General features: G+C 32.0%; 1 protein-coding gene across 6 annotated transcripts in view; it reads left to right on the forward strand.

The window, feature by feature from the left end:
- Positions 1-17776, forward strand: part of PCMTD1 (protein-L-isoaspartate (D-aspartate) O-methyltransferase domain containing 1) — a 51203-nt gene extending 33427 nt beyond the window's left edge. For all 6 annotated transcript variants that reach the window (XM_074204556.1, XM_074204555.1, XM_074204551.1 and 3 more), the window contains 3 exons: positions 9215-9386; positions 11326-11449; positions 15457-17776. In XM_074204556.1, coding sequence (XP_074060657.1) covers positions 9333-9386; positions 11326-11449; positions 15457-15827 — 549 coding nt within the window. In that variant the 5' untranslated portion in view covers positions 9215-9332 and the 3' untranslated portion in view covers positions 15828-17776. The remainder of the gene's footprint in view (positions 1-9214; positions 9387-11325; positions 11450-15456) is intronic.
- The last annotated feature ends 4861 nt before the right edge of the window (positions 17777-22637 follow it).

Below are 22637 nucleotides of genomic sequence, written 5' to 3' on the forward strand. Positions count from 1 at the left end.
AATGGTCCCTGGGCTGAACTTTCACAGAAATTTTGGAGCATGTATTCCTGGGATGGGAAGAAAGACTAATGGGAACAAATTAAGATTGGACCTTGAAAAGCATTTTCATTATCTGATTGTAGTGATTAATTTTTTCAGAACTATATTGTCAATAGATCATCATAAACAATACATAATGGAACCCATGATTAATGCTAAATATTACTGAAGTACTTTCCTATTGAATGACCTAATTTCAAGGGAAAATAGTTTATTGTTGAATTTTTTCCTGAAAAGTCTAGAAGTTGTCATTTCATTTCACTTACATTTAAAATAGGAATTGTTTCAACTGACACTTGTTTCTGAAAAATGTGATCTCATAAGTAAAATTAGAACTATATGAATAATAATTTAAGTATTGTGTTTTCTCAGTCATGTTTGACTCTGTGATCCCATTTGGAGTTTCCTTGGTAAAGATCCTAGAGGAGGTTACCATTTCCTCCTTCATCTCATTTTATTAATGAGGATAATGGACACAAATTAGGGTTAAGTGATTTGTTCAACTGTCATAAAGCTAGTAAGCTAGAAACTGTCTAAGGTTGGATTAGAACTCATGAACTTCAGTCTTCCTGATTACAAGCCCAGTACTATAGACAAGGTACCACTTAGCTGCTCACACTTGAGAGTCTTTGCCAGGTTTTTTTTTGTTTGTTTGTTTTGGAGAGGTGTAATTTTCTAGATCATATCGTCTACTTGAATTAGTTTGTTAAGGCCTTCGTGTGTGTGTGTGTGTGTGTGTGTATGTATGTTTAAATGTAAAAATATACAGGCAAACATATAATTGATATATGTGATATATATGGTATATGTTTTTAAATGTGTCTATATTTATTTAGGTATGATTTGTATATCTTGGTATTTATGTTTCCTTGAGAAATTCTTATCATAGTCTTCTGAAAATCTCCCTCTATGTAGTTTTTCTCACTCTCACATCAATGTAAAATTTCAAAAAGAATTTCTCAAGCATATACTCATACTTATCAACTCATGAAAACAATGATTTTTCTCTAGAAATTCTCCCACCTAAATCACCTAGATATCCAGTTTTAGTTGTTTTATGCTTTTCCTGTTTAACTTCACAGTTGCCTCGAAGTTCTGTGGTTTTAAGTACAGTTGATATTCCATTGATATTCACATACAAGGATAATACTACTGATTTGATATCAATATTGTACTTCACTATGTTTCTGTTTATGATGATGGATTGATTATAATTGGAAATATTATAATTGGAAAATGTTCTGTCATATCTACAAACATTATGGCTAATTAAATTGAATATAGTGAGCCCATATTAGGTTCTAGTTACATTACCAAAATAACAAGATTGTCTAGAGAATACAAAATGTAGCCAGCACTAGCTTAGGGAGAAAATATATTTGAGTAGTCAAGTATTACTGTATTTTCAGGAGCCTATGAAAGGAAAAAGTACCTTTTAGTTCTAGCACAATAATTCACTGAATGAATATATGAGTGAGTATATTATGAAGGATAGTGTGGTTTAATTTTTTTCTGTATGCTGCTAAAATCAAGTCCTTTTCACTAACAACTGCACTATTACAAGTATATAGCTATGCTCTATATGTCTGTTATGTGTGTATATATATGCATATATGTGTGTATATATATATATATATATATATATATGGATATATACATATATAAAGCTTAGAGAATGTAGCAATCAAATCACTGAGAATAGAGTAGAATTTGTACAATTTTATACACCCAGTCGACATTCAAAAAATAAGACATTACTTTCTGATATGTTTTGAAATAATTTTAGGACTGCCTGATGTAATTTTTAGAATGTTAGTTATGGTCAACAAAAAGTAGTGTGAGTTGATAGTGTAATGCTGTTGTGTGAAAACAGGATACGGTGATAGTTTTATATTAAAATCTTCTTTGGATTTAGTTTTATGTTTGAAAGCAGGCATATTCATTTTACAGTTATTACAGTGGTTATCAAATATCAGGTAATCATTTTTGTTAAAAGATCTTAAAAGCTAGTTTAACAAATTAGTATATTTGAACAGTTAGGGTTGCTACCCAAGGAAAGACTCAATAACCACCTTAAGTATGTAAAGGATTTAGAGCTGAGCTTCAGGTCTTGTTCCTGTTCCTAAAGAACTAAACAAGAAGAGAGAAGCTTAAAGCAGGCAAAATTTAGTTTTACTCTGAAGAACTTGTTGATAGGATTAATCTCTAGTTCCTCAGATTCTGAGGGAAGAGGAACTATCAAGAACAGGAGAGTTTGGCAGAAAATGTTTAGGAAGCTATGTAATACACAAACATCCATAGGACCAATGAAAATACTTTATATATCCCTTCAGATAATTTGGGTATGCTTGATGAATTAAATTTAGATAAATAATATTCTGGACATTTAAATGAAGAATGTTTCTACTAGATATTACCACACATTTTCATTGACAGGAATGAATATGATGTCTATTTTGATCTTTCAGTGTCAAATGAACAAATCAATGCCATTTAAAAAAAATTATTTAAGGAAATGGGATTAAGTGACTTGCCCAAGGTCACATAGCTAAAGTAATTGTTAAATATCTGAGGCTGGATTTGAATTTAGGTCCTCCTGACTCCAGGGCAGGTGCTCTGTCCACTGCACTACGTAGCTGCCTCTAAATCAATGCCATTTTGAGGAAAATTGTGATTGGTCATTAAAAAGTAGCAATGCTTCCTTCCATTATGACTCAGGAAATAGAGGTAAAATCTAATGAAAAAAACTTAGTTTTTCTTTGAATTATATGATCTGCTTTGTTCAAGACACTATGTTTGGTCATAGAGTGCCAAGACCTAGAGTTACAAAGTCTGAGGAAGTTTGCAATGAATTCAAGACAGTGTCAGTTTTATTTTTATTTTTTACTTCAACCTCAGTTTCCTCAAATATAAAAGTTGAATTGGCAGAATCAGAGAGGCTTCAATTTCTCTCCCAGCTAGATCTGTGAGTGGAGTTATTTATTCAAAATTCAATGCACAAAGTGTTACGTTCACTTTCTGATCACTTAAATAGAAAGTCTCATGTGGAGTCAGAGCAAGCCTTATTTAAACCTTTCTGAAATCCCACACCTTGTATTGTTGATAGATTTTCTTAGCAAGAAGATCACTGTCTATAGATGACACTGAATTCTTGTTGAATGTCTTTCCTGGGTTAGAACAAAGGAAGCTTTTGTTAAGTAGTCAATAGAAAAATTTCATTTTGTCTCCAAATCAAATCTATCCTAAGGGTTCTGGTGTGAAATCTGACAAAGTCAAACTAGCAATTGGGCTTTTTTTTTTTTAAAAAAATAAGATGACTGAAGAAGTTGAGATCTCTTATGTGTTGCAAAGGAAGTTAACTATGATCACTCTGTGTCTTCTACTCCACCCCCCCCTTTTTAAATATCATGCCAGTATATCATCCCCCCCTTTCTTAAAAATTATGCAGTACTTCAGTTCTTGGCTCACATTTATGACTAAGGGTTTCAGAACAAAAATGTCATTACCCAATTTAATTAAATTTAATTATAATTTACAGATTTAGAGAGTTGACTCTCTAAATAATAGACAGGTTGAGTGATTTACTTATGATAAGATTGGTAAGCAAATTATTATCTATGAGATTTATAATATGAACCTGGTAGTTGCCCTCCCTTCATCGTACAATCATGCTTCTCAAAAATGTTGCTGTTTTTATTTAATTAAATAGAAATTTATTTGCTCTGAGTATGGTAGAATTTTCAGTTATACTTTAAATTGCCAGAGGAAAAAATGTCTGTAACCAAGCTTGCAACAAAGCAACTTATCCACTGGAAAAAAATATGTAATTTTGTATTTTATGTAATCTTTTAGCATGTTTACACCCACATTTTGATGTAGAGAATTTCTAAATGCTTGTAAAATATATTTGGTCTCTGGTGGTTATGAGTATTAATAAAACTGTTTTACATTTTTTCAATTAAATTTTACATAAACACATAAAATATACATTTGTGTATTCAATTGACAAAATCAATTATGAATTATTTTTAGTAAAGATTTTTATTTTGAGCTAAGGGAAATAGTTTTAAAATACATCAAAATGCTGACTTCTTTCAGGTTCCATCCTGGGGCCTATGCTGTTCAACAGTTCTTTCAATTCAGATTTCAGCAAATATCTTGTAAGTGTATCACTAGGAACAAGATCATATACAAAAGTAGTAAATAGAATACTTCTCTTAGTCAGGAAGACTTAGAGTTCAAATTCTAACCCTGACATTATGCTGATAGTGTGATGTTAACCATGTCAACTCCTGGGGAACCTTGTTTAGTAGAGGTAGGGGAAGTTTCTTTAAGAGTTCCCTTAAGCAATGAGATCATAGATCTACTCTTTCCTCCTCAACCGCTTTCATCACCCCTATCATCCAAGGTTCTGAAAAATACTCAGGAGGTCCTAGGGATGCGATTTAAAAAAAGTCCTTACTGTTGCTTTTTAATACTTGGATAAAGTTGTAAGTGGAATGCCTATTAAATATGTAGGTTACAGTGAATTAGCAAAAATCTGAAATGATCTCAACTCAAATAATGGGTGAAATCTTGAAGGGGGATGTAATAGTTGGAATGTAATAGTATAGATAATAGTTTGTGTAGAAAAAATAGTTTTTAGAATATTGGAAGCTAAATATGAAATATGAAACTGAAGGAGATATTGGTTTTATGGGAGCAATGAATTCATTTTTGGATATGTAGAAAAGATAATGTAAACCCATGGGAGCTGACAAGGTCACTAAAAGAAAGTATAGTGACAAAAGAGGATCCAAGGCAGAACTCCACAGACTGAGAAGAGTTGGTTAAAAAGCGTTATGGGAAAAGAAAGAAAGAGCAATGTTATGGAAATCCGGGGAAAAAAGTATATCCAGGTGCAGAAATTGATTACCTTATACAAGGTAACCAGGTGGCACAGTGAATAGAATATCCTGGAGTCAGGAAGATCATCTTTTAGACATTTAATAGCTGTGTGACTCTGGGCAAGTCATTTAACCCTGTTTGCCTCAGTTTTCTCATCTTTAAAAGGAGTTAGAGAAGAAAGTGACAAACCACTATAGCATCTTTGCTAAAAAAAAAACCCAAAATGATGTCATGACTGAAAACAACAAATATATGCAGAGGACAAGAGGGAATAGGTGTGAAAAAAGGACCTTTTATGCAGATCAGTTTCAACTGAATCATGAAGTCGAAAATTAGATTATAGGGGATTTGGAAGAGAGGAAGAGGAAAAGGAGACAGCTTTTTCAAGTAGTTTGTTTATAAAAGGTACATGTGGAGGGGGATTAGCTTTGGTGAGGTGGGACCTCCGGCATTAGATACTGAAGTAAAGGGTATATAAGAGAATGTGATAGATAGTTTGACTATTGTCAATAAAAAAGATTTGAAACCATCACTTTGCTCAGTGAGTTAAAGATTCAGTTAAGCAGGTCAGCTAGGTGGTGCAGTGAATAGAGTACCAACCCTGGAGTCAGAAGGACTTGAATTCAAATTTGACCTCAGGCACTTAATAATCGCCTAGCTGTGTGACCTTGGGCAACTCATTTAACCTCATTGCCTTAAATACATTTAAAAAAATTCAATTAAGGAAGAGTAGAAGCATTGTACTGCTTTTTTGAGGACTCAGTTGAGATTAGACAGTATCATCTTTCTAGACTGAAGGAGATTATAGTTTGTTGTTCCTGTTCACCATATTAATTAGAGTATGTATTAAACATTTTATTTATGGTAGATACTGCTCCACATGTAGGTAATATAAATTAAAAAATGAAACAATCTCTACTCTCATGTTATAGTCTAATAGAGTGCATTGATTACTAGATCATGTGTTTGCTATAAATTTGTGTTATGGATAAAGATAATTTTTATGTAGAAGCTTGTTCATAGACTTAATGACTTCAATAATTTAGAATTTGAGCAGGCATGAAATATGCTGACACTTTGATAGTATGAACAGCCCTATGGAGAGATTGTCTTAGTTTGTGATATGATTCATACAGGTTGTTGTGACTCATTGATGTTCATATTAAAAAAAAGTATTAAAAACTTGATTAAGTAAAGGAGAGATCCATAGATTGTGCATAGATTAGAGTTCGAAGAACTGGCCTGGATCTCTGGGGAAGTAAAGTCTGCATTGCCCAAGAAGGAAATTGGATGAGTAAGTGATGACATTTTGGCTATGGTTGCCTTTTTTTTTTTAAGATTTTTGCAAGGCAGTGGGGTTAAGTGGCTTGCCTAAGGCCACACAGCTAGGTAATTATTAAGGGTCTCAGTCTGGATTTGAACTCAGGTACTCCTGACTCGAGGTTCAGTGTTCTTTCCACTGTGTAACTCAGCCGCCCCCATGGATTCCTTTTGAAGGAAGTTTCAGAACCAAGGATGTACAGTGTGTGGCTCTGGAGCTGGAGCAGAACAACAAAAAACAAACCTTGATTGCCTTATCCTACCACTGATGTGAGTTATTTGGGCTTTACAGAGCTGAGTGGAAGCTTATTTCCCTTTTTCCCTCAAAATATTATTCATTCCACAAGGAAATTTGCACTTAACTGAAGCACAGGAAAACAGGAAACAGTATAGTAGATAGATACCTGGATTTAGAATTAGATATCCTTCTTCCTACACTTAATTAGATTTGTGATTATGATCGAGTTACAAGCATGATAACTAGTATTTCCTTTACATTATTGTAAAGTTCAGTTGTGATAAAGCTTATGAAATGTTTTGAAGATCTTGTGGTGTTGAGATAGGAACTGGTTTTGTGATTTCATATAATTTCATTGATTCAGAGAATTTCAAATGAGAAAATTCCTATTAGAGAAGATTGTAACCTTTTCTTCAATTTAAATTTTTATAGAATTGTCAGTGGTACTCAGATATGAAGGCTTAAATACTGACTTTTTTTTTTTTTGCAAGGCAATGGGGTTAAGTGGCTTGCCCAAGGCCACACAGCTAGGTGATTATTAAGTGTCTGAGGTCGGATTTGAACTCAGGTACTCCTGACTCCAGGGCTGGTGTTCTATCCACCACGCCACCTAGCTGCCCCTTAAATACTTACTTTTGAATACCATAAATTACTATCTGTTGCAGTATGCTTTTATTTTGATAAACGTTTTCCATTTACATTTTGATCTGGTTTGGCAGTTTTGTAGAAAGCCTGTAGCCTGTGACTTTGGCATCTCTTGTCTAGAATACTGAGAAGTTATTTTAATTGTCCAGAGTCACAAAACTAATATGTATTAGAAACTTTACATGAATTCATGTCTATCTGGCTTTAAGGCTAGCTCTCAATCTATTCTGCCAAATTGCTTCATAATATAAATCATGGTTATTACTATTTTTGTTTTCATTTGAAATTCTTCATACCTATTAAAATCAATCATCCATGAGAACATGAGACTTAATCATTCTGGGGTAGAGTATATTCAGATACCAAACAGACATAATTTCTTCAGATTGACTTTCTTCAAAGTCAAAGTTACTTCTGGTTTATTCTTTATATTTAAGAAGATAGCTCAAGTAACTTTGCTTTCTTGAAGTTTCTAAAATGATTCTATTATATACATAAGATTTGATTGTAGCTGTATGAGGATTCCCTTCTGATACAATAGGTTTTTTAAGAAGTGCATGTTTTGTGTTGAAAAGGAGTAGTTAAGAGAACTTGTAAGCCAAGATGTTACCAATTGAAGAGATGTTAATAGTAGGTTCTCTGCCTGAACACTTAAAAAATTGTATCTAGTTTTTAAGTACAAGAAATCTGCTTTTTATAATTTCTCATTCATTTATCCCCAGTTCTATACCCTAAAATATGACAATTCTTCAAATATTTTGAAATTTGTAATATTCTGTATATAAGTCCTAATTTTTATAGTGAATATATTTCCAGTTCATTTTGCTACATCACAGGGGTTCAGGTCCCTTAAATGTCATGGTCAGTCCCTCTTGGATTCTTTAGTTGGCTGATATCCCTGATGAATGCAAAGAACATTAAGGTAGAGCTATTACCTTCTTACTTTGGACGTTGCAATTGGATAGTTTTGGAATTGCATTTTTTTCCCTACTGCATGCCCAAACTTTTTCTTTATTTTACCTTGATTAATGTCTTGGCTTTGTAATGCCGCTTTCATTACTCTTTCCATATTCTTTTATTACTTTTAGAAAATTCTTCGATTTTAAGGTAAAACAAAAACAATTTCATTCTACTTCACTATTTTTTCTTTACAGGTAAATGTTCTACCAAAGTTTCAATTTTTGGGGTATATATACTGTATCTTTAATAAAGTAACTCAATATGAGTTAACACAAACCAAAGAAATATTTATAATTTAAACTATTTTTTCTTTATGGAAACTTTTAAAAAAGGGTATCTGTTTCCCCCTACAGGCTGTTTTTCATATTAAATGGAACACAGGCAGTTCAGTAGAAATTTGTTATTTAAAATCACATTGTAGTCAGAAATGACTGCCAGGATTAAAAGTTAACCTGATTCATGATCAAATTCTTTTCTTCCTGTTTTTTATGTCTGGGAAGAGGGCAGCAAGCCATGATAATTTGGGTACCTAATTTATTCCTCTTCAGTATAGTATCCTAACTTTAAAATGTTCCTCATGCTGAAGTTTGCAGAAATACTCTGAAATCCAAGAGACTTGTAATGTTTTACTTGTGTGCAGTGATTATAGTAAGCAAATTGGGATGACTTCCCATGTGGTTAAAAGTTATTGCTCTTAATAGTAATGATATAAATATTCTCTCTAGAGCCTTTCTAGCTTCATTTACATTTTCCTTCCCTTTGGGAGGAATTTGCCCAAGACTTTGTTTTGCTGAATTCTAGCTTGCAATTGGCAGAGTTAGGAGACCAAAATTGTAGTAGGATTTCATTAGATATAATTATTGATTTTAATAATAGTCTTTGAACTTGTCTAACCATATGTTAATATTTTGATGAAGCAGATTTTCTTTCCTTTTGATAATGAAATAGAAAGTTGTGTGCTCAAAATTTTACACTGAATTTGAATAGACTGATCTAAAAGAATCTTAAACTTTAAAGTTAATATTACTTATCAAATAAAATTTTAAAGCATTTCTAGATTAATCTTTTTTGAAAGAGAATTTTCCTGAAATGCATGTGTACATATGTATATCATTTTCCATACAGATTTGAGTTCTGTGAACCAGCATTTGTGGTTGGTAACTGCCTCGAGATAGCATCTGATAGCCATCAATATGATCGGATTTATTGTGGAGCTGGTGTCCAGAAAGACCATGAAAACTACATGAAAATATTACTGAAAGTGGGAGGTATTCTAGTCATGCCCATAGAAGATCAGGTGACTTATTAATCATTTCCCTTAATAAAGTTAGAGCATACATGTGAATTTTCTTATAAGTTAATAGAATAAGCTCTTCATATGCTTTATCTATATATCTAGTTTTTAATTAATAGATCAGTATCCTTTTTAAGTTTACCTGTTATCAAGATGAATGTAATAAAGAAATGAGAAACTCAGGAAGGAAGGATTACTAAAATTCTTGTGAATAATATACAATAAAACTGAAGAATATAATGATTATAAGAAGTTTTGAAAATAGTTTATTCCAGAAAACGTGTGAATCAAAAGTCCCTTTTTCAGAAGCTATAATTAAAAAGGATATCCAAGTTCACTGATCATTACTTATATTGAGCTGATATGACCCAATGATGTATAATTTTTTTAGGGTTTTTTTTTTTTTGCAAGGCAAATGGGGTTAAGTGGCTTGCCCAAGGCCATACAGCTAGGTAATTACTGTGTCTGAGGCCGGATTTGAACTCAGGTACTCCACTGTGCCACCTAGCTACTCCTCCAATGATGTATTAAAGAGAATAACAGTCTTACATTTGACCAGAAGGGGAATAAAAAAAGAAAACATGTCGGAAAATAGGAAATATGTCTTTATTCACCATGGAGTTTTCTCAGTCTTATTTTTCCAAATTATTTGAAATATATATTAAGTACTCCTTCACACCAAAAAAAAAAAAAGAATTTTTTTCCAGGATTATTTTAGAATATTGAGTATTTGAATTAATTTGAGTGTTAGTAATGAAATTTACTTTTTGCTTTTGTCTATATATTAAGCATATTTAGTTAGACATATTTGAGTAAAAGATAATTCTATAGTTAGAATAATTAAGATTTTGTTGTAAATATGCATATTTTTGCATTGAAAAAATCACTAAATTAGCAGTAATATTATTGGTTCCAGATCTAAATTTGATTTTAAGTAAACAGTCTTTCAGCAAAAGAGCATAGATCACAGAGAAATTTGTTGGATCCTTTCCAGTACCAAGATTCTATATTTCTGTTGAGTTCTGACCAAAGATTTTACTTTTGAGGTTTTCATATACACTACTGGTTTAAAGCTGTCTAACTAATAAATGGATACTTATGATATGATGCATAATAAACATTAATTCTCTAAAAAATTACTTCAATATTAACAGTAGTTGTTATCAGTATGGACAGGAAAAAATCTGATGTTGAAAATACCCTCATGTTCAGTGATATTAGTTGTATTTTAATTTTAATTATGATCCTTAGAACAGTTTAATAAGCATTTCAGTTAGTTATTACTGAATCATTAATAAACATTTATTTTACTTTGGTGTGGGAAAATATGACTGGCCACATAATATGCAAAGGTGGCACCATTGCTTGATGTAGAGGTATCTAGTGATTATCTAGGACTAGGGTTTCTGCTGATCCTTTCACATTATTTATTGGTCTGTCTATTAACTAGAAGAATTTCTTATTGATATAAGTAGAATGTGATGAAGTCAATTAGTAACCATAATAAAAAAGCATCAACAGCCTAATTAATATTTCACTTTTTAACCAGCTGAATTTATCAGAGACAATTTTTTTTTTGTTAAGGGACTGAGAGTTTAGCTCTTAGTTGTGTTCCCTCAAATTTAGCCCCTTTAAGTCTTTTTTATTATATTTAATTACATAGTTTTAATTTTTGGGTAAAATCTTAAGCTTTCTGGGCAGTGTATGATAATCACATCTTTTATGATGAATATTAAAATAAAAATCAATGCAAAAAAGATACATTTTAACTATATTCTACATCTGATTACTCCTTAGGAATCTGATTACTCCTTAGGATGTCAGTTTCTGGTCATTTCTTAATAATTTAAGTAAAGTTGTTCTATAAGCCTAATTACATTATTATGATTAAGGTATACCTTTGTTTTCCTAGATTAAGCTTTTTGATTTTTTTTCCCTTTAGTTAACTCAAATTATGCGAACTGGACAGAATACCTGGGAAAGTAAAAACATCCTTGCTGTTTCATTTGCTCCATTAGTACAACCAAATAGGAATGACAATAGCAAACCAGATTCAGTGGGATTACGTAAGTATTTTTGTCTATTTAAATTAGTGTACTTAGATGGTATATAATTAGTGTGGAAACATAGATTTAATTGAATTTTGAAGATGTTTTTATGTAATTATTATATCATCATAGGTGATACTAATGTGTTTTGTACTTAAGATTCTTATAGCATAGTTTGCCTTCTACCTTGAGTTTTTTCCTGTCCTAAATAGATCAGCCTTCACATTTAAATTATATTGATTATTTTGCTAAAGTATGATAATGATATTTAAGATATTTTGCTGTAAATAGGAACTTCTATAGTGCTTGAACTACCAGTGTTTTGAAAAGGATGATTTTTCCCCCCCTCTGCATTCTTATTTCTTTTGTTTTTCTTTTCTTTTTTAGATTTTTTCAAGGCAGTGGGGTTAAGTGGCTTGCCCAAGGCCACACAGCTAGGTAATTATTAAGTGTCTGAGACTGGATTTGAACCCAGGTATTCCTGACTCCAAGGCCGGTGCTTTATCCACTGCGCCACCTAGCCGCCCCTGCATTCTTATTTCAACCACAGTGATTCCCTCTTTATTTTTTAAATTTTGGTTGTTTCTATAATTGTTGGGTACATATAGCATAACTTTTTTACTGTAAAAAGAACTTTAAAAATTGCTGTTTTGTATGTCACCACAATTGTGTAAAAAAAAAAAATAATTTATCAGCATTCATTAATATCCTTTTCTATTTGACCTCTTTTTAGTTATGTTTTAAAAAATTAGAATTGAATCTAATTTATAAGTACAAAATTACTCTTATTTAGATAATGTACCCTTTAAATATCACAAGTAATATAGACTAGTGAATAAATAGTACAAATTTGATAACAACACATTTATGTAATATGTAAATTTGAGACGTAATTACTATTATATCCTCTATGTTTTGACATAAGTAGCATTCTCTCAGGTATGAAATTATTTTTGCATGGCACAACCAGTTAATAAGAAATGTCTCAAAATATGTCCTCTTGTTAGCTTTCACTGAAAAGCTGATTTAAAAAAAATTTCATGAAACTAAATTTTTATAATCAGTCATTTTATAGCAGCATAGCAAAAAATCTTGAAATTTAGAATTATTTTAAAGACAAGTGAAAAGTTTATGAATAAATCTTTTTTCCTAAAACTAAAATAGCTTTCTCACAGAGAACAACTTTCTAGTAATTAGACTATAATAGAAAGTGTCAAAAACCTAAAAAAACATACAGATATTGTCGTGATCATACTATTTTTAAAACTTCTTGCTAGTTTAATAAATAAATAACTTCTTACAATATAATGATAGCAGATTTTTTTTAACCTGTGGGTTTTGTTGTTGTTACAAACTTTAATTGTGCTTCAACACTGTTTTTGGTATGATGCACTATAAAAATGAGAATTCTTTGGCTAACTTATTAGTAAAGAATTATTAATTCCACCTCTTTTCATTAGAGGTGGAAAAAGAAATTTCATTTATAAGAAGAACTGTATTTTAAAAGAAGCGTGCTGATTTTTAAGTTTTCTTAGTGCTCTTTTGACCAAAGTGAAATTCTAATCTTCTCTCTGCCCAAAGCTTAGCCATTTGATTTATAAGGTACACTGGCAGCTCAGGTAGAACTGAACTTTGGCAGAAATATCCCTTGGGCAGCTAGATCTAACATAGGAGTATATAGCACTAACGAAGTCTTCAGAGCATTGAGGGCTGAAGGGGAAATATTGTGAGAGAAGACTGCAGAACTAAACTTTCTTTGAGAATACGTACATTTGACAACATATGTTTTCATGGAATTTCGAGGATATGTCTCTGCTTTGTTTAAAAAAACTAGTAAGGGTCACATTGGAAATAATGAAGGAATTTGGTGCTTCTGCAAAGTCACTTTCTCCCTCTTGCTTGCATTCCTAGGATTCTGTGGATTTGAAAGATTATTGTTGGTTCTGAATTCCAATGACTGTTTGGTGCTCTAGGCCATTGAGGTCAGATTCAAATAGAAAGGAAGAGAGTACTAAACCATAAATAAAGTTCCCTACAGGCAAATATTGATGTAAAAAATACACACAATCCAATATCTGTTTTTACCATATTTTTATTTATTTGTAAAATATTTCCTATTTACATTTTTTGTCAGGTTCAGCCATACTCAGGAGTATTTGAGGGCATATTTGACAACTGTTAGAGTCAACTTATTAGCCAAGATGAGTGAGGAGAGAATAATTATTGCAAGGTGTTTTGACTAAGAAAGAATTAAGAACATTGGTGATGAGATATAAAGTTTGAGAAGAGGGCAGTACAGAGATAGATGGCAGAGTGTGCTATTTTCAGTAATTCTCTATTAAATAACTTTATGTAAAGGCATTCTACTAGATGCTGGACATTCAAGAGTAAAATCAAAAAGCATATATATATATATATATATATATATATATATATATCACATTTACAGTAGTATTTGAAAAGGAAAAAAACACCCAATTTCTCTAACTTCCAGCTCTTGCTCAAAATGCTCCAAATTTGAATTTGACCCTATTATTAGTAGAAGAAAATTAAAGTATTTTAACCACAGTAGCATTAGAAATTTGGACAGTCAGTTGTAGTGGATCACTCAATCACTGGTTTACTTCAAAGATCATTTTGGTTCCCTGTTGAACTTAAAAATTTGGAGTTCATTTTGGATTAGGACTGAAGAAGTTTTCTGGTTTTAGATGTCCTCAGTGGCCTTACCTGATTTTAGTTCTATTCAGGGACAAGTATGTACAGCCTTCTGATTCTGTTCATTCCCACTCTCCTTTTCCATCATTCACCTTTTCATTTTATAATTGATAATTTGTGCTCCAACTTTCCTCTCCTAAACTTTTATAGAAGTCCTTCCAGATTTCTTTTTACTCCTCATAATTGTCCATTTTAATTGCATATGTATTCTATTTATATTATTATACCACAATTTATTTAATCATTACCTTATTGTTATGCATTTGTGTTGATTCCAGTTTTTTCTTTTGCAATTTTTAGTTGTAAAATTAAAACTAAAAGACCTGAAGAACCTTCCAGATGGGAGAATCTATGATTTTCTGAAATTTCTTTTAAAATTCCTTGGATATATAACTCCTTTGTGTTACTTTGTTTTTGATAATGCTCTCAGGCTGTATTTATAAACAATGGAATTGCTAGGTCAAAGGTTATTTTTTAAAAACTTTTATTGCTTACTGCCATATTTAACCTTTCAAAAAGATTCTATCAGTTCATAAATTCTATTCATAATCAGTTCTTTCTAAACTTCACCCCCCCCCCAACACTGAAGGGTGTTTTTGGCTTTTAATTATTGTTTTTACCAGAATTGATGGTAATTAGGTGGTACTTGAAAATGTCCATTAGTATTTCTTTGATGATCAGTGAAAGTTGAGTATTTTGTGTTTTGTCTTAGAAAAATTATACACATCTATCCCATTGTGGAGCTTTTATGAATGTTTAATATCTACCATGAGATACTGAAATATTTTCTTACCATTAATTTTTAAAAAATGCTAAAAAAAGACAACATCACTTAAGTGGGAGGAGTGCTGGACTTGGAAATCTGTGTTCAAATAATTTCTCTGACATTAACTGTGTGACTCTGGCAAATTACTTAAACCTCCTTTGAAATTGTTTCCTAATATATGAAGCAGCTTTAGTAACCTGCCTCATAGGGTAGGGCTGTTATAAGCCTCAAATTTGATAATGTATTATGAAGTCCCTTGCAAACTTGAAAGTGCTGTATAAATGTTGATCATTATATTTTGTTCTGTTTTTAATACTATCAAGCATAAATGATCTTTTGTTAAATAATTTCTCCTATTTGTTTAATACATAAAATTGAGATAAATACCGTATTTTACTTTCTTACATTTTTTTAGTTCCTTTAAAAAAATCTTTATCATGGCTGGAATTCCCTAAAGTATGAGATTAACTTTTTATTTTTTTCAAGTATTAAACTTTAAAATTATTTCAAAGTTTTTATTTTAACCTTTTATCTTTTTCTTTAGCCCCATGTGCTGTGAGAAATCTACAAGACTTGGCTAGGATATACATTCGGCGTACACTTAGAAACTTCATAAATGATGAAATGCAAGCCAAGGGTATTTCTCAGAAAGCTCCTCCCAAAAGAAAAAGGAAGAGAGTTAAACAGAGAATTAACACATATGTTTTTGTGGGCAATCAACTTATCCCTCAGATTCTAGATAGTGAAGATGAGGAAAAAATGGAAGAAGACCACAAAGAAGAGGAAGAAAAAGACCACAACAGTGAAGCCTTGAAGCCAGAGGAACCCCCTCAGAATCTATTGAGAGAGAAAATCATGAGACTACCATTGCCTGAATCTTTAAAAGCATACTTGACATATTTTAGGGATAAATAACTCTTGTGAAGTAGAAAGGATGCCTACTGATTATTCCTTTATTCTTGAAAATGTAGCATTTGTTATAAATAGATCACCAATACAATTATGTCTTTGGCTAAGACAGAATTACGATGAATAAGTATAGCTAATTTCTGTCTTATAATAAGGAAGACTTGGATTTAACAGTGAAAGTTCCTTTTATAAAATCTATTTTTCTTTAAATTTTGAAAAATGCTGTTTTAACCCAGAGTGATCTTCCAAACTAATCAAGATTTTTGTGCATGGTTAAAAAAAAATTAAGCCCTAACAGATTTCTATTGGGTGAAGGGTAGATGAAATTTTATATCTGGTTAAGTAATAATTTGTTTATATATTCTGGTTTGAATGACTGTTGTTGGCATTTTTCTAGGAAAGATTTTAAAACATGAAGACCTACTTCTAAATAGTGACAGCAAACTCTGTAGACTTATTTACTATACTTTTGCTGCAGTCATTATTGCTGGGTTATTATAGATATTTTCCGGGTAATACATAAGTGCAATAATTTGCGTACAGATACTGAATAAGTTGGCTTTAATAAAATTGCAATGTCTTTGGCAATCAGACAGTCCTGCTACTTTTGAATTTGTAGCTAATGCCAAAAGATTTAAGGAGTAGGAAATTACTGTTTCTCTCATAGAGACAATTTAAGGGAACATCATGCTAATATTAACAAATGGAGAGTTAATATAGCTCTTTGTTTGTATGAATATGCTACGGTTTCAGTCTAAATGAGGAAATCCAATTCTTGGGAATTTTAAAAGATTACATTGAATTCTTTTTTAATTCATAGTATAGTTATTACACATTTGGCACAAAAAAGTAATTGTTCTCCATTTAATATTTTAATGGACTAAGAGATGAAGAAACATTAGCTATTCTTCATTGGATCATTGTAAAAGCAGGGCCTATTAGGTTTGTTAAGCAGATGCACTTTAGTAAGTGGAATTAAACTTCTGAGTATTTTTTCTTTTACGAGATAGGGCTACATGGGCGTATAGATGCTTCCGGACACAACTTTCAAGTATAAAACAAATTTCCACAGAGATCTTAATACATTTTTGTTTTTTGCTTGCGTGTTTGTATGTGTGTGTGTGTGTGTGTGTGTGTGAGTGAGAGAGAGAGAGAGAGAGAGAGAGAGAGAGAGAGAGAGAGAACGAGAATGAGAACATGCAAATTTAGGTTAAGAATCCTAGGATAACTTGGGACCTACAATGTACTCATTAGACTCCTTTCCTATTAATCTTTTTATTTCTTTGTGAAAATTTTTGTAATTTTCACCTTAGCTTTATGGATTGCTTTTTTAAAAAAACTTGCCTAATGTTTAAATCTTAGTTGTAGCATATCAGTGAAAAATTAGTTATAAAATTTAGTAAAATATGTTGTAAAAGCCACTATGAACAGAAATATTTTGTATATTGGGCCCAATGGAAGTCATTCCTTAGTAAGAAAACTTGCATGTAAAGTAATTACTACTGAAATATTAGCATTTCATCAATTATATTTTTAAATAATGAAGCACAGTACATTGTCCTGTTATTACTACCAGCAGCATCACAGTTAAAATATGTACTGACTGTATTTGCTCAAGGAAATTAGCCAATATGGACATGGTATAACAGGTTTATTAACCACCTATGACAATTCAGACATTAGTAGTAACATAAATACAAACATACAGAACATAAATACAAATTCAACTCTACTGTACATTATCTAAAATTAAGTATGTAGAGTATTTTAATTACACATGTTTTAAGTTTCACTTGCCTACTTCACTAGTTTCACTTGTTATAAATAAAGTGTCTTAAATGGTAATTTCCCAAAAAGTTTGTATTTTGTATCTCCTAGGGAAGATGGTCTTCCAACAAAACTGCTATTGGTAAATAACAATCTAGTGAATTTTGTTTACTGGAATTACATTTATAGTTTTAAAAAAAGGCAGTTGTATGTAGAAATTTTTTAAGCAGTAATGAGGGTAATTTTTGAAATATTAATTTCTGGGAGCATTTTCCTTTTGATTTGGATATTTTGTTTTTGATAGTTTAATCTTAACTTCTAGTAGCCACCTATTTTTCTAGATGATGTGGGAAAATTTACATTTTGTTCCATATATTTCTTTTGGAGCTTGAAGCCAATATGTTAAAAAAAAAGATATTCATTTTAATGATCCATCTCGTTAAGAAGAAAGCTTTCTTATAGGATGCATGTGAAGACTGACTGTTTCATTGCATTTCATTATGTTGTATACTTGATAAGATGGACAATAGATAAGTAAGATTACTCAGTATTTAATGTTTTTTTAAAGGTGCATTCATTTTACATTTGCGATTTATTACCTTTAAATAAAGACCTAGAAATACAGTATTAAAATGAAAACAAGATGTTTTGCATTTGTTCATAGACAGAATTGTAATAATTTCTTTCGTGTGTGTGCTTAGCATTCCATGTTTACAGCAGATTGGTAAATTGTGATAGTAGGAGACAGTAAGGGTATAAATGATAATTCAGTGGAGGAGAAGAGTTTGGTTTAGTGAAGAGTCCTGGACTTGAATTTTCACCTCCTGGACTCAAGTCTTAGTCTTTATTGCACAGCCTCAAAATACCTAGGCAAATCACCTAACCTCTCAGTTTTTTAATTTAATCTCTAAAATGAAAAGATGGGGCTCAATGACCTCCAAGGTCCTCTATCCACTTTTTATCTGTGATCCCATGATCTTTATATGGAAGAAGGAGATCATGTAATTAAATCCTATAATTTTAGAGCTGGATAAGACAAGAAATTGTTGTCTACTTCATTTTACATAAGAGAAAACTATGCTCAATGACATAGTGTGATGCCCTGGTAATAACACACCCTTAGGTGTTGTAGCCAAGACTAATACACTGGTTTCATGATTCATAGGTAAGTATATTTTCATTATGCATCATGATAGATTTTATTGGTGAATCATAAAGCACTCATAAACATTTTATAAGGAAAAAAATCCAATACCACTTTTTTTTAATGCTTCTATCAAGCACCTAGGTATTATTCTAGGAACTGGGGATACACACAAGTGAGATTTTGCCTGTCCAAAGGAACTTCCTTTCTCTTGGCAACATAAATCTTCAAATATAGGCTATACAAGTGATATTTGAGGGTATTGAACTTCAGGAAAAATCTGAAGAAGGTAAAGTTTACAAGAGGCTGAACCTACTAGGCATGGGGAACAGCTAGTTTATAGGAAATGGGAGAGAAGGATTGATTTGTTCAGGGAATAGCAAGGAGACCAATTTGACTGAAGATCAGTGTAGGTTGTGAGACTGAAGCATCTTCCCTTGACAGCAATAAGAAAGGAGAGTGAGGGGCTTAAGGAGAACAGTAATTTCAGTTTTTGGTAGTATGTGCTGAGTTTCAAATGTTTATTGGATAGGGAGTTCAGGATACCAGAAGAACATGGAAGTGTGAGACTGGAGGTCAGGCAAATAAGGGAGACTGAGAATCAGCATGGAGAAGATAACTAAATCCATGCATGAAATCACCTGGTGAAGTTAGCATTGAAGGAGCAAATAGCCCAGGTTATAATGTTGTGTAATATCTATGATTAGAGAGCTGGACTTGGATGAAGAGCAGAAAAGAAGAAGGAACTTACAGGTGAGAATTGTGTCCCACAATCCTAGAGAGGAGAGGATGATTGTCAGAAGTTGAGTAAATTATTAGGATTGAGAAAAGGTCATTGGAACTGGCAAATAAGAGATCCGTGATGACTTTGAAGAAGAAAGTGGAATATTATGGTCAGAAGTCAAGATTGAAGAGAATTAAGAAAGTGAAAGGAGAGAAAATGAAGGTACCTATTTTAGAAAGCTTTCTCAGGGATTTTTGCCAAAAAAGAGAAGAATAGAGTATGATGGTGGAGGTAGAAGGATCAAGTTAGGGTTTTTTTTTTTTATTTTATGGGAGATGGGCATATTTGTGGGCAGCCTTGAAGGAACTTGATAGATAAATGAGAGTGGGGTTGATGAAAAGGATAATCTATTGGAGACAGGATTAAACAGGATTGCTTTGTGCATATAGAGGTTAATGAGATGTCTTGGTAGTGAGTAGGATCATTTTTCATGAGAGACAGGTGAAGGAGGAGATAATGACAAAGCATAAGCATTTGATAAAAGGAGAGGAAAAGAGGACATTCACAGAGAATGGTCTTGTTTTTTTCCTGTGAAATATGAATCAAGGTTCTCAGTTGAGAGGTTGGGAGTAGAAGAAACCACAGGAGGCCTAAAGAGAGAAATTTGGTATAGCCCCACTGTAGAGGCTAGTAAAATGATAATGAAAGTATAGAAGAACTGCCAAGCAGCAATATGGACCTAGTTAAGGTTATGTAGCATTTATAGTGAACCCAGTCAGAATGATTGCTTTATTTTCTATACTTTTAGCAGTAAACGTGTAGGAGTGAAAGCAGTGGATGGTTGAAGTGATCCAAGACTAAACTCAGAAAGGTTTAATTGATAATATGATAAGGAGACCAGGAACTCAAGAGAACTGTAGAATGAACTGGTTTAGCAAGAAATCAAGATGACGAAAAGAGAAGCTAGCAAAGATATCCTGGGAGATAACTTGGGGGTTAAGGGTTGGAGTTGCAGTAAGGATAATGAGAAGATTTTAGTAAGGAAACACTGATAGAGGTAGAAAGACTAATAAATCATGGCCAAGGAATTTTTTTTTACATTAAAATTTTTTTTAACATTCTTTTTTTAAAATTTGAAGTTCTAAATTCCCTGTCTTGCAGCCCTCCCCCACCCAGGGGAGACAAACAATATGGTATCAGTAATACATGTGAACTCATGAAATATATTTTCATATTAGTCATTTTAAAAAAAGTGTGAACATTGTGCTTTACTTTGTACTCAGAGTTTTATCAGTTCCTCTGGAGTTGTATAATAGCATATTTCACTGTGAGACCTTTGAAATCGTCTTAGATCATTGTATCCATCAGATAAGCCAGCTCTTATAATTATTCATTACTATTGCACAAAGATCTGGTTGTTTTCAGTTCACTTTGCTTTAGTTCATGTAGACCTTGCAATGTTTTTCTGAAGTCATCCTCACCATTTTTTAAAATAGTATTCTATTTTTACCCAATTACATGTAAAAACAGTTCATTTCCTCTTTGCATCAGCTCATGCAAGTTTTTCCAGTTTTTTTCTGAGAGCATCCTGCTCATCATTTCTTACAATTGAATAGTATTTCATCACAATCACAGACCACAATTTGTTCAATCATTCCCTAATGGGCATCCCATCAATTTCCAATTCTTAGCCACAAGAAAAGAGTCACTATAAATATTTTTGTATACATGTATGTACATATGTACACACATTTTTGACTTTTTAAGAAAATCTCTTGATAAAAAGATCTGGTAATTACATTGCTAGGTCAAAGGGCATGCATGGTTTTTTAATAGCCCTTTGGGCACAGTTCTAAATTACTTTATAGAATGGTTGAATCAGTTCACAACTCCAACAATTTATTAATCTCTTTTTTTTCACATCCCCTCCTACATTTGTCATTTTTCTTTCTGTGCTAGTGGTAAATCTAATAGGTATAAGATAGTACTTAAGAAATTTTTAAATTTCATTTCTCCAATAGTAAGTTAAACTAATGCTGTAACCTCAGTTGTAGATGAGACTACAGTTAAGACCAAAAAGTCAAAAAAAATTTGTTCCAATGTGGGGGTAGGGGGTTTTGAACCATTTGTTGCTGTACATGTTGCCTTCGTCAAAACTTTGCACCTTAGAAGATGTTAATTAAAGGCGAGAAATATTACATAAATGGATGTGCTTTCTTTGACATTTCTGGTCCTTAAAGTTCTCAAGAAGTAACATTCAAATATCTTTTACCTTCAAACACAAAAAGATCATGACAGAACATAACTTCAGCAATATATTTTATGCAGTAGTTCATTTAATTAGCTCTGCATATTATGACATGAGTACCTGTTAAGATCCCCTTGTAAGCAATAAAGATGAATCAAAGTTTCAGCTTCTGTGCTTTATTATAAAACAAGTGATTTTTGTCATGTTGAATCTTCATTTACAGAGATTTTTTTCTTTAAATTTTTTAGGTGTTTTATAAATTTGATGGTACCTTCCATCTTATTGAAAATGTTACTATTTTCAATGATTAATTTTTGTTAGAGTATTTAAATTGTTTCTTTTTCAAAGTACTGGAGTTTTTGTTTTTGTTTTAAAAGTATTAAATCTATATTGTAAAAAATGTATAGTAAGCATTTTTCATATGGCTTTGATTATTTCATCTGAAAACTTTCATATTTTTTAAAAATCATTTACCATTTTTATAAATTTGACTCAACCATATGTTTGAGAAATGAGGTCTTTATAAAAGGAACTTGATTTAATTTTTTTCAGTTACTTTTCTGTTTTTCCCTCCATTCTATTTCTCCTATTTATTCTCTCTCCTTTCACCCTGTCTGTCCTCAGAAACAATTTGCTTCTGACTACCACCTACCCCCAATCTGCCCTCCTCATTCTCTTATTACCTTCCCTTTATACCTTCTTGTAGCATAAGATAGATAGATTTCTATACCCAACTGAGTGTTGAGCCAATTCTTGTGAGAGTAAGTTTCACTCCTTTCGTCTTCTTTTCCTCCATTATAAAAGCCTTTTCTTGCCTTTTTTAATGAGATGATTTTACTTCATTTTACCTCTTCCTTTCCCTTTCTCTCTACATTCTCTCCAGCCTGAATTTTATTTTATTAGTTATTCTCCATCCTGTACTCATACCTATGC

The sequence above is a fragment of the Macrotis lagotis genome, chromosome X (genome assembly GCF_037893015.1).
Source record: "Macrotis lagotis isolate mMagLag1 chromosome X, bilby.v1.9.chrom.fasta, whole genome shotgun sequence".
Classification (NCBI taxonomy): domain Eukaryota; kingdom Metazoa; phylum Chordata; class Mammalia; order Peramelemorphia; family Peramelidae; genus Macrotis; species Macrotis lagotis.